This window comes from Nilaparvata lugens, chromosome 2 (assembly GCF_014356525.2).
Source record: "Nilaparvata lugens isolate BPH chromosome 2, ASM1435652v1, whole genome shotgun sequence".
Classification (NCBI taxonomy): domain Eukaryota; kingdom Metazoa; phylum Arthropoda; class Insecta; order Hemiptera; family Delphacidae; genus Nilaparvata; species Nilaparvata lugens.
Window position 1 is genome coordinate 49,212,630 of NC_052505.1, and position 18,621 is coordinate 49,231,250.

Below are 18,621 nucleotides of genomic sequence, written 5' to 3' on the forward strand. Positions count from 1 at the left end.
AATAAAGCATTCCATTAGAAAAATATTGTTAGCAGCGTCAACATTATTGACAGCTGCTGCTGCTGCTTAAACCAACCCCAGTTTACCAATCTAAAATTCATGTACAGTGCCTATTAATTTTAAACTACTACATAAGATAACAATATATGTTTCAGAGTTTGAAAATAGTTTTTTTGGGTTTCAGAGGAAGTTTTCAATGTTATACAGATGACATGTTCAATGAATGAATATGATTAAATGATAATTCTAATTCTATCAGAATTTTTTCGATAAGAAAATTATTTTCTAATTTCATTTTTCGATAAACATGTAAACATTATGTTGTCGATGAAGTTTTTGACTAGTTTGACTGCAGTTCCATTTGTTAAAAATCAAAAGTCTGTATAATATTTAGTCATTATTGAAAAGATTGCTAATCAATCTCTTGTAAGTCTTCAAGTATTTCAAAATCTCCAGAATATTATCCTTTGAACTAGAATTAACTTGTTACTATATCACATCAAGACAAAAATATAGACCATAACACATAAATTTATAAATAAAAAATCATTGTGGAAGTAATTCAATGGCATTGTTAACTCATCATTAAAAGATAAAATGGATAAAAAAATCCAATTTCTAGAAGCCTACTTCAATTTACCAGAAAAACTAAATGCTCTATTTCACACATAATTCTTCGCTTGACATTTAAATTCAACTCAAAACAATCAATTTCTATCCAACTCTATCAATATTCTACATCAAAATTTCAAGGTTTACTCTTATAAGCTAATTCTAAAAACATTGATAGTTAGGTTCCATAGGTAATACATAAATTGCTAACTCGGGCTATCAATCTCATCAGTTTCAAATTCAAGTTTGTTTTGTTAAAGCCTTAAACTTACTCAAAATACACACACATCTCAAACAATCAGGAGTTATCTTATTTAAATATAGAATTCTTTAACCGATTGTTGCACTATTCCAGCACGAAACATGACAATTTCAATTAAAAAGTAAGATAAATCAAGAAATACGTTATGCTCTTTATTCGCAACAAAAAATTACAAGCTTTATTGAAAACGGATCAAGTAACAGTGAGTAGAATAATATGATAGTGAAGAAAATACAAAGAGATAGAAAATGATTTGAGTAAATGATTTGGATGAAACGTACGTTGAGACTAACCTGAACACATGGCTTGCGGAGGTTGACACAGAGACCGTCGGCGTCAGTGCCATAGTGCTCTACCAACTCCTGCAGCGAGCGGAAAGTCGTCTTCCTCGCTATGAAGAAGCCTCCCTCGTCCAATTGTCGAATCCGATAATGCTTCACTGTGTCGCCATCGCGCACTAAACACCGACAATACCAACATTATTCTTCATTGTTTAAATAGCATTTGAATCATCATATTTTCAATTCAACAACACAAAAACACATTGAAAAAAATAATACAACAATTGGCTACATAGTGTGATGCACTGGAGAGAATATATTAGAGTATCTTGCCGGCTGGGTTTCCTTGTAATAGGCGGGTAGTGGGAAGGGTTGAATCAGGGAACAGAAATAGAATGCAAGAAAGGAAAATGGGGCGAGTCCATTACTGAAAAATTAATGAAACAGTAAACCGATAGAAATACAAGAGCAAAAATTTTTGCCCTTAGTTTTTCAGAAGAAAAGAAATGTTATTTTCAAACGTTTTTCTTCTCAGTTTTCAAGAGCAGTTGGGGAGAGTTGGGGCAATAACATTTCTGATAACACAAACTTCCAAAGTTATGCATGGTGTCAGGTACCACAGCACTGCTTCCAACTTATAACACACACTGAAATAAAATAATTTTTGCTTTTATAAATATTCCCATTCATTTTCTTCTGATTTTGCAAAAGTGACTTGGAAATGATGCTATGAAAGTTTTGAAATACTTAAAATGATACGGTTTGCGGTTTGACTCTCTCTCTCTCTCTCTCTCTCTCTCTCTCTCATACACTCTCCTTATTTTAATTTAAATAGAAGAGACCATGAATAATTTGAGTTGAGAAAAGTTCAAGGAGAAAGAACAAACACTTCAATAATCCTTCATGGCTGACTTTATAAAGTAGATAAAACGAGGAATTGAGTCTAAATAAATTTATGAAGAGATAAAAAGCATGACAATAATAATTGAAAATGTGAGGTGCTATAGCACAAACACCAATATTCGGCCTGAAGTCACCAAGGCTAGTAGAAACTAATAACCTGTACCTATCAAGTACCTACTAGCCTTGCTCAGGCCATGAGTGACATATTACAATGACCCAATAGCAGTTCAAGGGACCGTTAAATATACCTGCTACTGGACAAATGAATCATTGAACCAAAAATTTAGAGTAAATTCTTCACAGAGAAACATTAAAATGCGAATGAACAACATGATAAAGTGAAATATAATTTGAAAACAACAGTATATAGTATTGTCACAAGCAAACGTTAACATTTAAAATTAAATTGAGTTCAATTGGACTGGACTCCAGTCCAGGGTCGAAGGCTGGTTTCAATAAGATTGAGAGTAGTTTTGACCGAAAGCATCAAGAGTTTTGAATTTGCATCTTTGCTAAACCAATTTAGTGTAGTACAGTGAAGAACAGTGTAGTAGTGATCTGTTACCTGAAAGTGAGTAGTCATTGCGGCGACTTTCCGAGTCACGAATAAGGAAAGCTCCATGGTCATTTTCTGGCAGTAGCAGTTTCTTTTCAGCTTCAATTCGTTTTATTTTGCCAAAATACCATCTGGAAAATTGAAATATCACATCAATAATGTAACAATATTTATTCATTTACACAGGTACATTTACAATGATCATTATTTCTTCCCACATGATATGGAATGTGAAATATCTAATTGTCTTCATATAGTTCAAATAAAGTACTTTTAATTGAGTAAAATATTACTTGTTGATTGTGAAAATTATGGAATAATCATATAACAATGAAATTTGACAGTACTCTACATAATGCTGCATAGTGGTGAAAGATGCCAAATTAACTTACAACGAAATAAAAGCACACCATTGTTGAAACAATGAATATTCTCAGATTAGAACAATTTCTATATTTAACTTGATCCAGCAGGTCTATTGCTATTAATATCGACAAAATTAAGCAGTACTCTATTGATACAATATTCCTTAATGCAAACCGATGGATTAGAAATAACGCTTTTTGGCATCCATGATGTTAAAACTAGTGCGCTATTCTGGCCTACATGCAAATAAAATAAAATGATTAGAACACATATCATTGATGTTGTGAAACCTCTCCATTATAATTGAGATTAATTTTATTTTACATTAAAATTGAATCAACAATATAATCAGTTTTATCAAATAATATATTATTGAGTTGTTCCCCATGGGACATTGAGAGATTATCAAAAATGGTTGTGCACATTAATATAATAACCTGAGCACACTAAAAACCTGCGGTTCTTCACACTAATTAGGTCATTCAATCCTAGTTGGGAGGAAATGCATTGGAACGGTGAATTTCAAGTTTTTCCACCTGAGACTGTGATTAACGAGGAAATAATGGAGTTTTGGAGCTCGGTTATTGGGTCTGGGTCTGGGAGAGAATATTTGAGAGTGAAATGAGAGAAAGTGAGTTGGCAACTCTGTCTCTCCAGTTGACGACTGGTTCACCTTGGCAAGCCATTCATTATTACAGAACCAGTTAAAACAGTGCTACCACTGACAGGGAATTTTCAAATTCTTGACAAGCCATTCATAAATTTGAAGGTTATTAGGACTTGGGCTTGGCGAGGGCTTGTAAAGTAATGCTGGCCTATAAAAGGCTTCAATGCACCGCAGCACCCTAGGCGGTGCAGTGACTGTACTCGGGCCACCACCATCTACTGGACTACACACTTTGTTCTTGAAAATCTTTTGTTCTCAGGTCACACTCTTGATAATGCCATAACAGGGTCAAGTGGATCCTAAATTTCGAATGTCATTTTGAATCGAGTCTCCAGAGCAATGTCATTTATTAGGTCTCAAATATGTTACCGTATCACGTTTCTGCACTAATATGCATCGTGTAAGAGTTTACTAAGGAAAACCTTGATATAAGTAGTTAATTGAGATTTTTATTTTGGAAACTGTTTTTATTGAATATAAATAATGCATGTTTCGTATTCTAATCATATTATTACTAAAAAATATTACAATAAAAATCTCTTCTGATAGAGAAAAGAGTACCAGAGCTCTAACTAGTGCCCACCTACCAGATATTGTGACCAAGAGCAGACTAACATATTATTGAGAGAACTTTTTCATCGAACTGGAAACTACTACTTTATGTGTATTGCAAGACTAGACACAACAAAACAAGATTGAAAATCATGTTGATTGTATATCATAATAAATGAATAAAACGGGATTTATAATTAAATGATTGAAAAAAGGATGAAATAATTTATATCATTGTAAAATATGAATAATGTAAGAGCTAACACAAGTGTAATTCAACACTTTAACGTTAAAGCAAGAAACCTGTAGGTATTTCATTAATTTATAATTGTACCAGGCACGAACAATAGTTACTCATCATGATAGAAATAGGAAATAGGCTTGTGAGTGATCACTAAGAACATCTTATACAACACAGTTTTGCAGTTTTGGTACGGCGATGACAGAAAATTTCACACTCATGAACACGTGTTATTTATCTAATGCATCGTGCAAGGAAACTTTTCTGTTGAATTTCTAATTAGATTTAAACCGATTAAAGATAATTGTTTTTTGTTATGATCAATCGATCTAACTCTTCCTGTAGTAGTTAGTATCTAGGATAAATAAGTGAAGGAAGCCAACAGGAAGATTTTCTTTTGAATTGAAATTTCAAATCGCGGTAATACAGTACTCTCATAAATATGGCAAATGGCGTCTATCAATGTTTCGATGGTAGGTTTGATTTTCAATCCGCCTGGCATTGCCAAATCACTATGATAGTGCACCACTTGCAATTCTCATTTGAAATCTAGTGGGGAAAATAGGCAAAATCTATGAGCCAATACTTATAGGCTGTTTTGAATTGAGAATATTTAGGTAGCTTAATTTAGTTGAATTAAATTCTGTTGTTACATGAAACACATGGACTAATGCTAAGATTAGTACAATGAAAATATAATCAAGTTCATTTTCCTTGGGCTAATACACAAAAAATGTCAAGTTTTCTTCAACATTTTGGTTATAACGCATTTTTTGTCGTATTACTGTTATGATTAGCATCTAAAATTACGGAATAATTTTTCTAACAGTGTCAGTAATCCAGAACAATCGATCTCCGAATGTAAACCTGTATTCACGAGTATACATAACTCAACGAAATCAAGTACCACTAGCATTATGTCATGTAGGCCTAAATTCATTAGCATCGAAAATCACAGTCTCTAGTATGCAAAGCACGTTTTCAATCGTTACTTAGTTGCAACAACTATCTACTTTGCATACTGCTCTTATTAGCAGCACCGAAGAATGAGTGAATAGAATACAGTAGAACAGTACTAGAAGGTTAAGGTATGTCAGTGGAACAATGCAGGGAAACTAGGCGACAACCTAATAAATTAGCTACAACAGCTGCTGCAACACTATCAGTTTCCGTACTTCTGAGCTTGGCTATCATCTATATTGTTCAATTCATTCAATTCTATTGAATCCAGTTCTGAGGGAAAAGATGAATTACTATGAATTACTATTAAGTTACAGTACATTATCATTATTGATTTTTCATCAAGTCCAATCAATAACAATATTTAACCTTTCCACGTCAAGAGATTGCGAGGAGCATTTTGATGAACGGAACTGGAATTTTCTACATTGTCGCAATAAAGCGCTAATGTGGAGGGATGAAGAGAAAAGAATATTTTCAATTAAAATTTTAATTCAAGATAAAGATAAGAAATATATAATGTATGTTCATGTACAATAACTTGAAAATAAAGTGAATATACAGTAACAAATTGTGAACACTACTGAACGCTAATTTTAATACAAATTACTAGAAACTATTTTTCACAGCAACAACTCGTTAGAACTGTCTAAATAATTCCCACAGCTGGAATTTTGCCAATAAATAGACAAATTAATACATGGGCATCCGCAGATTTAGAAAAAAAGCCTGCAGCATTTTGCCAGATTGAGTCACTGACCTCTCCTTATTGCCTTGTGACAAAAGAACCAAGAATTTTAATAGAAAACAGGGAAGTTCTGATTCAAGTCCAGACTTTTAATCTCAATGTGAAAGGGTTTTTCCTCTTCAAATAATCTGATGGAATTAGAATTACTTTCTTTTATAAAAAGTTACTATAACTTCAAGAATAAACCTTTTTGAAAACTATTTTATTACGAATTTTTATTCTGTATATTCTCATGGCACATAGTAGACCCCGTATCATGCAAAATCTGAAAGGTCGAGTTAAGGTTATGTCGATAAAGGACAAAGCCATGAACTAGTTATTATCCGAAAACTAGTTTCTAAATAGTTATACTAATACTTGAAATAGGCTCTGGTACAAAACTAATGCTACTAAAATAGTTTATGAATTAATTTTGAATAAAAGGAAGGCCAAATAAACATGGACTGGAAAAATACATAAAAAAAACTTGAAATCTGACATTAAGTAAAATAAATTTTATTGTATGGTATGACAGTAGTAAAATAGTAACCATTGATGAGAAAAATACACCAAGAGATTAGAGAACCTTGGATTCTCAACTGCAATTAGAAGTGCAACGTTGTTTCCGGGTATACCCGAAACAGCGATAAATAAAATAATTTAGAGCATATTGCATATTTGGGTTAAGTGGAGGAAGTTAATGATGGTTTAGAGTTGAATAGAATTTTTGTGAGTGAAACACTTATTACAGCACATTGTTTTTGGTATACGGAAAACTAAAAAAACAAAACTAAAACAAACAAAAAACAGAACAACAGAAACGTATTTGATCCCAGCACACAACGATGTGATAGCACAATACTCCTGTGCTACATGCGACGACTTTTAGGAGTAGGCTATAATTTATTATAAGGAACTGACGACGTAAGGATAAGCCAACCTAGATTCTGGATTTGATGTAATATTTCATCAAGTTCTTATTCAGGTGCATACTGTCGACTTATCAGTCAACTACAAGAATGCAAAATGTTTTCTATGCAGAGAAAGTAGGAAAACACTATTTGCCAAAAATAATCTATGTACAGAAGCATGATTTAAAAGCATTGAAGCACAGAGTAGAGAAGCACTATGTTTATATACATGTTGTGGTATGTTTATTCCGTGATTGAAGCTTCTTCTAGTGGAAAAAGTTTAGTGAACCAATGTAATATGTAGTATTGCTGAAAAGGTGCCTGGAAATCATAGCATAGGTATTATAAACTAAACTAAAGTATTTCTTGTTCAAAATGTAGAACTTTTCAGACATCAGCATTGAACGAAGAAAAATGTTCCTTAATAATTATAACTAGTAGTTCTGTGAACAGTAGACCTCGCGCTCAGTTAGTTACATTGACCTGTTGTTATGTTTTCTCAAAAATTAATGAATAATTTATCAATTTAAAATTTCTAGAAAAAATCCTTAATAAACATAGAGCTTTCTGTCCGGGGGCGCGACATTCGAGACCGACGACATTCGAGGCCTGCGACAGTAGAGGACTGGTTTTCCAGTCCTCTACAGTCGTAGGCCTCGACTGTCGGGAGTGTACGAAAATTGAAGAGTCCTCTACTGTCGTCTAACGCAGGTGACATTTGAGGCCTCTTTTTCAAGAGTCCTCTACCGTCGCAGGTCTCGACTGTCGGGGCTGTACATGAATTAGAGAGGCCTCAACTGTCGCCTAAAGCAGGCGACATTTGGGGCCTCTTTTTCAGGAGTCCTCTACCGTCGCTGGCGTCGAATGTCGCAGGTCTCGACTGTCGGGCCTGTACAAAAATTAGAGAGTCCTACCGTCGCTGGTCTCGACTGTCGCAGGACTCTTCTGTCGTTTGCCTCGTTTGACATCGACCCTTCTGTCCTATCGTACAGTGACGTGTCGTCCCGGAATGTGAGTGTGAGCGCTGTTATCAGGTCTGGCTGCCGTCGATACGCCAATCCAATCAACCCATCAGAGAACATTCTGTGTTGTCGTGTTGGCGATACGCCAATCCAATCAACCCATCAGAGAACATTCTGTGTTGTCGTGTTGAAGAAAATAAACTACCATACTTCATTTTTCACTTTTCATGATTTTATAAATGAATTTCTTTTCAATAATATTTGTTGCAATTTTGATCATCAGATTAAAAATGAAAAAAAAAATGTTTTCCATCAATAACTCCAAACTCTAAACTAGAATCATGGCCTCAGCTTATGAAAAGACAAAGTTAGTAAGTAGACAAAGTAGACAACTGTCTACTAACGTTGATGGAAAGATACATTTTCAAGATGTACGATGTTTTTGAACGGGTAGTATTATAGTCCACTAGACAGCTGATTCATGATGAATAATTCTATAGTCTGATTTTTACGGTAATATTGGCGTATGAAGGAGGCTCCTTTTTCCTTTTATATTATTTTTGAAATGCATAATTTCCAAAAACCTTGTATATACGTCAACGCGCATTTCAAAAAGGAACTTACCTGTCAAATTTCATGGAAATCTATTACCGCGTTTCGCCGTAAATGCGCAACATATAAAAATATAAACATTCAATCATTTAAACATTAAGAGAAATGCCAAACCGTCGACTTGAATCTTAGACCTCACTTCGCTCGGTCAATGATTTAGTCTTGAAGTATATTTCTGTCAAATATAACTAGTTCTATCATTTTATACATCCAAATAGAATTGTATGAAGTGTAAGAGAGGGCCGGTTTCATTGTGACAAAGAACAAGTCAAGAGCTTATTGGAATGCTTTGCTGCAATTAGCTTGGAAGCCTGCCTGACACCAGTCAGGGAGTGTTTACGACGTTGAAGCAAGCAACGCTGTGCTTTCTACTTCTCCACCGCGTATCAAAAGCAACGGCTCAACCACATATTTATGGCGTTGTTTTTGTCGTCATCGGTTGCAACAACAGTCCATTACCTCAGCGACAGAAACAATTAGCAAAAGTCCATACCAACCCTCTGACTAATAATCACATTCCCATGAGCGACCATCTGATTTAGGAGTTGCCAAGTATTTTTATTCACTGAACTTGGACAATTTACATAGCGGCATGTCGCGTTGTTGCAGGGAAACGTGGCTAATAAACATATGACAATGATTGACGTGAATATGTTTGAGTATGCCGCCTATGATTAGTACTGTAGCATTCCAGTATTGTCTCATATTTTAATATGCGTCCCAGTATCATGAATATGATAATTATAATTGGGCTTATAAATTAAATTTGTGCTATTTAATTAAAAATCTTATGATGCTACTAATAGCTCCTGTTTCAGAGTTATTTTATTTTTATTTTTTGCTACATTATGAAACATATTATAATATTTTGTTAATTCCTGGGGCCAATGACAAAAACACGGCAATAAATTATTAATGCTGAATTATTTCATTTCAGCATTTGAAAACACAAATATGATTGACAAGCTATTTGAGGAGCCAAGACATGCAAAACTCGTATTTATTTCTCTTTCCAATTAACACGATATTACAATAATTGTATTATAGCAATATTCGTATTATTATTATATAATAGTTATTATTTACACATAGCTTCCAATCACAACCTAATAATAACAGAAACATGATGAACTCTAGGCATCTATACAAATTACATTTCTTCAAAATATTTCACACTTTTTTATCAGATTGTCACATCTTGAAATCAAGTGTTACCTTTGAAAGATATCTTTGTCAACATTTAAAAACTCCCTATTGTAAATGAATAAGGCCGCATCACACATTTCCTAGTCATTATTGTGTTGGAAACTGTTTGATCACTTGTTTTGAGACCGGTTATTGTGTTAAAAATGTGTAAGCCGGCACACAGTGTTGAGACAAAGCCTGGCTCATTGCAACAATGCACCAACTTTCATTAATATTCTAAATCGTTACATAAGAACGATACACAATTCATTACGTGAGCCATTCATTCAGTTCAATCTCGATGTTGTATTCGCTCCAATCGTAAGAATCGTTCCAATCTTTCATAATGCAAGTTGCAATCGCTACTGAAACTGTGGGGAGGTGTTGCCAACATGCCAACATAGGTGAGTCGGCTCTTTCTCCGCGGCTAAAAATTTGGACATTTCAATTTGAATCACACTTCACAATCAATTTAGGGCTTGCAATCAAAATAATTAACCTTACCAACAATAAAGTAACTAAATTTGTACAATTCCAGTACAGAATTAATTTTCTTCAATTAATGTGTTTTTTATACTAAGCTATGATTTTCGTAAGCTGATGTATGGTTATTCGTAAGAGCTATAAACAATATCTACCAAATGAGAAAAGTTGGAAAATTTTATGGTTTTCGTATGGTTACATATGGTTTTCGTACGATTATCATAAGAGCTATAGACAATATCTATCAAATGAGAAAAGTTAGAAAATTGTTCAGGAGTTTATATGACAAATTACATTGATAAAAGTTTGACAGTCTTGAAAAATAGGAAAAGTAAATAATTAATAGTCTAGTAATAGTAAAAAACCTATAGGCTTGGAGGGAATAGTGAGGATATGGTCGGTCACCCACTGTAAATCCACCACTACAAGTCAATATTATTAAAAAGCATATAGCCGCCTACTTACTATAAAACATAAATTTGTATGTGTGAAACAAAAAAATGATGATAAGTGAAAATGATGAAATATTCCTGAGTGAAACTGACGAAATATGTAATACTAATGGTTTTTATACTACCTGATTTGAGAACTGAATTGGTAGGAATATAAACGCCAATGACTTACCTGGAACACAGAAAGGAATCAAATGTTAGAAATGACAGATTTCATATAATTGTGAATGCAATAAAACTTGATTGCCATTAAAAAATCAATTTGTTGCGACAGCCTAATCATTAATAAAAAATTATTACAACTCACAGCTTGGACAGATTCTTGAACAACCTTGAAATTTGAAATGCTTATATTATTTCTCTACAAGTGAAATAATCAGTGTTCGAACTCCAAACAATTGAGGTATGGAGATTAACTTAATCCTACGTGCTTCTGAAAAACAAATTTCATCATAAATGTTGAGAAGAAGGTATGAGATATATGATATTAATTCGTCAATAAAGAACGTTGGATGTGTGTTCATGAAGACGGACGCATTTCCACCTTACTTCCTTATGACTGGAGACCCGGCAATTATTGGCATAGGACCGATTAGCGTCGTCAAATCCAATGACACGAACGTCCTCATTTAGAGGACATCACCGTAGAGGGGGTAATAAAATTTCCTTTCAATTGAAAATTGAAAGCTTTTTTATTGATCATAAAATAAGATACACAATTTCGGCCTTCGCGTTTTCTAATTGAAACACGTTCAACAAGATTTTTCAGATAGATAGGCCTACCTATAATTTATTGTTAACATCTCATTGAACCACTTGAATAGCTACAACCAAAATAAACGTGTGGGAATCATCATCAGTTTTATAGTCAGCGGAAGGATTTTTATACATAACACAGTCAAAGACAAGCTGGAGAAGCTTAATGCATTAAAAATAAATGTGGGAGAGCACATTTCACATCAATTAAAACTGGAACAGCTTTGAATTATCAGGAAATAGGGATATACAGTACTGTATTAGTCATTGACAATGTTGTTGTGCATCAATCATAGACAAAGTAAACATACGTTTGTGTTATCGCTTATCCATTATTTTATTTGCTGATCTATTGCAATGCACTCTCATATCATATTGTTGAGTGCAGATTATAGACAACCATAGGACTGCGGAAGGCATTTTGTTAATTGAAAGATGATATCAAGAACAATGATAAAGGCACAAATTTCATGATCAAATGGAATAATTCCATTTCAAGTATCATATTGATAGAATTGAATACAGAATCAACAAGAATAAGTTCATGGTATTGTTGTTCAATGTTGAAAAATGAAACAATTCAGAAACTATTACATTCAGGTACCGTTATTCAGGGTTTTAGGATTTAAACAAGAATAAGAAACAGAGAGAAACAAAGAAAGATAGAAAAGATTTAGAGGACACAGAGCCTACAGTAGGCTACTATACGGAATCGACAAAAAGTTATCGTGGTACACAAAATTCACTATACGCTGTTTCATATTTTTCTCGAGTAGATATTTCAGAAAACCCACCCAAAATAGTTTTAGAAGTGTTTCAGAACAAAAACATTATCAATAAGGTTCAGTGACCTGCCACTGCCAGACGTAACTATTGTCCAGTGACAGGATAGACAGAAGGATAACGTTGGATTTCTAAAGGTATCTTGAGAGGTTGTTTTAAAATATGCTTTTACGATGGCATTCAGAGAAGAGCAGCAAACTGTGATGGTGAAAGGCGACACACTGGCGCTTCGTTACTAATTGGCATCGCATAAAATAATAATCATACAAATATAGCCCAGCATATAAGAAAACACTAGTTATTTATAGTAACAGCATCAAGTATACCTACTTTACAATTAGAGGTGTAGAACAACTCTGCTTTTACATTGCGTACAGCAGCTATATCACATGCATAACTACACCACTCATTTACAAGCCATACTAAAATAATAACATAGTATGAAGTATTTGCCCAGCAGCCAACAAACTTTTGCATGCCGATTTTATTTCAGGATGGGAAATGTGGGACAATCTTGATTTGTACCCAACATTTCATGAGTTGCTGTACTATTAATGCATGCCACCACATCGCAGTACTACAGCACTACCGAATAACCAGAGCAATGAGGAAAAGTGACAATTTTAATCATTTCCACACAACCTCTTGCCCTTAGCAAATTCACGATCATAAAATTCAAATTTTATAATTTCTAATCAGGTGTCATTAAAAATAGAAAAACATAATTTCAAACGGTGTTCAGTGGTTGAACGCGATCCGACTGGTTCAAGCAGTAGACAGCAGCATTTGTTTCAAGGAAATCAAGTGGTGGATTGGAAGAAGAGAAATTAATTTTAGTAATGTATACATATCGCCTACTATACAGCACAGCACTTACAAATTGACTGAATTAACAAAACTACCACGATTAACAAAACTAAGTTTTGTATTAAACTTTGTTAACTTCAAGAATCTTTTATCTTGAAGTTGGCGTTCAAATTTTAAAAATTCAAACTAGCAGCTCGGTCAAGCATGGTTGGTTGGTTTAATCAGAGAGAATAGAACAAATGATATATTCTTTTCTCTCTGGCTTTGAACGATTTAAACCTATCAATTAAGGAATTTAATTGGGTCAGTTGCCTCGAAAAATCAACTAATCACACTCACACTGCCATACAATACCTTTAATAACATGTAGAGCCAATACAGAAAGAATATGTAAATGTGATGAGTCAAACCAAATAGAAGAAAAATGCCGATATCAATGACGTAGGCCTACATTATAAGTCATAGCAGTTAGTTCATAAACTAAGATAATTATTCTAGATCTAGTAAACAATCAAGCTGTCAAATTAGCTAAACTCAGTTATATTTCAGATTCTATCTATTATGTATTAGAACCTCAGTAGTGATAATCGATAATTTCTAAAATAGACTCACTATGCAAAAATTGGAATTCAGATACATTATAAATTATTCAGTTTAATAGACTACTGCGGTCAATATTGATTACATGTACATCAAGTTTACTGATCACACATAATTAGAGACTTTCACAACTATAAAATAGTAATTTCAGTGGCGTCGAAACGTCGAAAGTGCATATGAGCTAACAAAAATACGACTAAAATTATTAGTAAGTCCGGCAGTGGATGATGTTTAGAATGGGGAAATATCTCATGCATGATTAGCTTCCCAGAAGAGCTATAAATAGAAACTAATTTTGCAGACTCATTTAGATGTTTCAAACAATAATCATTATGTTCCAGCATCTCAATTTGGAACCACATCACTAGATACTGGATTTACTGCATGTTTAGGAATAATTAAAAAAATAACGTCTTGCATAATCTGGAAATATCATTCTATTAAGTTTATCAAGTTTATTCAATCTAGAAACTTGTTTTATTAAAGAGAGATATCTAGTTTATCTATATCTATGAGGGCATTATAAGTTTATAACACTTTTCAAGTTTCAAAAGTTTTAGCCAGAATGAATTTCACTCATTTTGAGAATTGGAAATGATTTTATCAACTTGTGGGAATCGGATTCTCATTGATGAAGAATCATTAGTTTAGTGAGAGTGAAACGTTTGTAGTATTACGTAGTATAATCGCCACTTTTATAGTTATTCAATTCTGGGTATTCTCATCCATCAACGTATTTCATTTTCATTCCTGAAAGTGTTCGAAAGCTTCAATACCGAACCTGATAAGTAATTTCATTGTGAAAAAAATGAAAAATAATTTAAGAATCATATTACAGTATAATGAAATAAAGTAGAAGCAGCTGTGTAAAATCTCATTACCAATTTCAATACACATGCCACCGAGACATTATCAAGATAAGAATTTTTCATTGGTATTCTACACTCACAACTGTATGAATCATATTCAACTGGCGCAACTGTATAACCTTTCACTGTTGCACGTGTTTCAAGTATTAATATTCCAAATTTGAAAGTGGAGAAAGATTCTGACATTGAACAGAATCGATACAAGAATAAAATTCTATGAAGCTTTGATGGTATTCTAGATCAAACTGGATTACAGACTTCAAGATTAACAGAAATCTCTCTATACAATATATTCTTCAAAAGGTCTAATCAATACCTCAAAACGCACATTCACTACATCAACATCGATTGAATAAAGTTTACCAAAATTCAGAGTCCAACATTCCAACAAAGAAATCTTTATAGTCGAACGGTACGATTCAGTGTCAATCAGACTTATTGTTGGCAAACATTCTTAAGCTAATAGAGTTTACAGCATGCACGTACCTGGACAAACCACAACAGAATTCTGATAAGATATAATTACATAGGTACAAGACTGACTCCATCGATACAATAACTGCGAGGAAATAACGTATTCAGCAGCACTAACTTCCAGTTGTTAGCTACTCGCAATTACTTCCTAGTGGCTCGGAACCCACCAAAACAGTTTATCCAATATCACATCACAATATAATATGACAGTCCAATTTGGCCTTAAACGACTGAAAACATCACTCTGCTGATCTATCATGTAGTTGGAATTTTTTTTCATTAAAGCTCAACTACTATTACTTATTTTTGTACTGTTCATATTTTACGTTCCAACTTCTAACATAATCATCTATTAAATAATTGAATATTCATTGACTGTTCGTGAAGACACTCATGAAATCTTTCTATTTTTTCGTTTGATGTTACTTATTTTACCCATCTAATCATCCCTCAATGATCTTTTCACTATTATCTTCACCCGGGCAAGTTTCTCAATTCGTGCTAAATTCCATTAAACTACTAATCAAATAATTATACTATGCATTTCCTGTTCAAAGAAACTTTCATTCATCATCTATTTTACTTCTGACATAATTATGTTTACCTGGTTTTCAATAACTAGGTACAGACAGAATAAAAACTTTCTTCACCCGTCGGCATCAAATATGAATATGGAGGCAGAAAAATGGATCTATTTGTGGGATTAACAGCCAGCCAACTGATGATAGAGGAGAGAGCTGAGCCAAGACCAGTCAAGACTGCAGGGCAGCAATTGGAGGCAGCTCTGCTCATCTCTCAGCTGATTGTATCCTCCAGTCGCCACTGGTCGGCCACTTCCTTTCCTTTCCGAGGCGCTTCGTTACTTTTAACGGTAAAGCTAAAGCCTAATACATCTCAAGTGCCCCCTTACCTGCTCGCTCCTCACAGGTCTACACAATCTGTGTCACATACCCCCTTCACAGCCCCGGAACCAAGTCTGCGCTATAAATAAACTCTTGCTTCCATCATTATACAGTGAACAGTGCACTTTTTACGCCTTTTCTAGCAAAATTGGTTATCCGTCGCTATTATCCCGTCTATTTTTAGAAACTCGTTCGAGAGAGTCCATTGTCGACAACTACTTCTTTCGCCGCACCCCACCCCTCACCCCTCACAACCACCTTCAAATCTCTGCTGACTCAATATCATGCTTTATTACTTTCCAGAGCTTTCCTGCCGAAGAAAACAAGTATATCGGATCAAGACCTATGTAACAACAGCTGCCACAAGAAAAAAGCAAAGCGAAGAGAATTTACAATACATTTCAGCTATCCCACTAATGAACCCAAATTTTCGAGGAATAGTTCATGCAGGTTTATAACAGAATGTATTTTTTGACCTCTTGCTATTGAATGGATTTTATTTTTCCAAAATACAACATGGCTATGGATACTCATGTAAGATACTAAAATGATAACAATGTGCACGAGTAACAAGTAGGAAGTATTAAAGGCCCTAGTAGTATTAACCCTACTAATATTACAAAATAATTACATTATTAATAACTAAGCAATACAACAAAGATGCTATTATACTATTAACATAGTATATGTTATACTATGAGATGATGCCCACAGCGTGACTATTGTGACAGATAACTGAGCAATTGTTAATTTGATTCGTGATAAAAGCAAATATTAATTAAACATGGAGCTATTATCCATACATCAGTACCATTTGAATGTACAAAACGGAAGTTGGATATGAATAGCAATACAGAATTCAAAGTGAGAAGCATTGAAGATTCATTGATTGAGATGGTGAGCTGCTTGATAATCAGCTAAAACTACTCAAATAATCGGAAAAGACGAATTTCACTTTTTGATAGTGAAAGTTGAAGAAGAATGCCCACAATGTGGATCAGGAAGTGACAATCGAACACCAACTTGTTTGAGCTCCAAAAATAGAAACATTCTGGTGTCACCATCGTAATTAGTAGTCACATTTTTTAATAACTCAAAAATGTACTAATCCTAATATAACTTGCTCGAACGAGGAACTGAATGAGAAATGCGGCCACACTGAATATATCATGAGTATTACGTAGTTTCTTATTTTAGTTCACAAATATGTAATTTACTACATGAGCCAACACGCGACTATGCATAACTGACTATTACATGCTTGCACTTGTTTGTTAAGAATATATCTCAATATGGATTGTCGAAATGTTTATACATACTATATAGTTTCTATATATATATATAAATGTCTACATTGTATACAAATGTCTAAATGTATACATATAAATGTCAATACATACTATAGATTATTTTGTAGAATTAAGGTATATTAAATGACAGTATTCTTCAATTTCATTTTGAACAATTTCAGTAAGTAGATGATGGGTTTCTAGGAGTGACGGTGATAATCACTTTAAAAACTCAGCATCTTCAGTAGCCAGACCAAACTAATGAAGAAACCAGCGATTCGAGTACAATCTCGATGACTATTAGTTTATTTCTGTCAAACTATCCATACAAAAATCATTCATGGAAGCATATGTACAGCTAAAGACCACTCATTTTTCCATGCTCAAGTGTAATATAAAAAAGGTATAAATAGCCAACGTTATCATGTTATTATATTAGTGAAATTTTATGGATTATATCAGTGAAAGTCCGCAAATGATAAATGTAGAACATTTGAATTTCAAAGTTCTCAATCTGCTTATAGCTAAGAGATGATCATGAAATGATCCTGAAAGAATTTATCTCCAACCTACTAGTAGTTTCTTTTCTTCAAAGATATGAGATAGCTACCAACAGAATATACAAAACTAGTGCAAATGAAGTGAAAAAAAACATTCTCGATGAAGGCCTATTACCTTTCCACGAGTTCATGTGAACATGTGAAGAAGAAGAAGAAGAAGCATGAGGTGAGGAAGCAATGGCCGCATCTGAATCACGACTCTGAGCCCGGAACAAGAGGAGCGCGCAAATGTGCATTTCTCCCGCTTTTTCCACTCATCCAGACGGGATTCTTGAAGGGGCAAAGAAAAACAACATGACCTTGAACTAGGGATTAACCTTGGCCCGGGGCCAGTGACCTCTCAATCCTAAGCGCGAGCTTACAGATGAAGAATCGAAACCGGTCCGTGCGTGCATGTGTGTGAGTATGTGTATCTTCTATATCTGAAATACCTTTCGATGCACTGCATGCGGACATCACATGATTTTTCTTTCGGCCCAACCCTGCGCATGCGCCGATACCGTAATAAATGCAGCTTTCATTTCTTTCCGGCAGATCAAGTAGTACAATTTATTTTTTGCTGCTCTTCTGAGGCCTCTTAGGATTGGAGGATACCTTTTTAGAATACCATTGGTGTATATCGATATTATATTGTAGTGTGACTACTACGTGTAGTACTGTGTAGTAATTCATGTGGGAGTAGAGCTACAATGTTTAAAAATGTGTAGAGCTGTAGAGGCTACGGGTACAGGGTTTACATGTTTACTTAAAGATAATGAACTATGTAAGACACTGATAGAATGGATTGCCAATATTGTCCTGTTGACTATTCAACAAATCGTCAATATTATAATACTTTGAACATGATAA

The 18,621-nt window shown here is 34.1% G+C and overlaps 1 protein-coding gene across 4 annotated transcripts in view; it reads right to left on the reverse strand.

Moving 5' to 3' along the window:
• The window catches only part of LOC111049448 (tyrosine-protein kinase Src42A), an 88,705-nt gene that overhangs the window by 18,144 nt on the left and 51,940 nt on the right, over window positions 1–18,621 (reverse strand). For 2 of the 4 annotated variants that reach the window (XM_039421409.1, XM_039421411.1), the window contains exons 2-3: window positions 2,624–2,745; window positions 1,156–1,331 (exon numbers count right to left, since the gene is read on the reverse strand). In XM_039421409.1, the coding sequence (XP_039277343.1) occupies window positions 1,156–1,331; window positions 2,624–2,745 (298 nt within the window). The remainder of the gene's footprint in view (window positions 1–1,155; window positions 1,332–2,623; window positions 2,746–18,621) is intronic. The other 2 variants (XM_022335531.2, XM_039421410.1) reach the window with 1 other exon arrangement.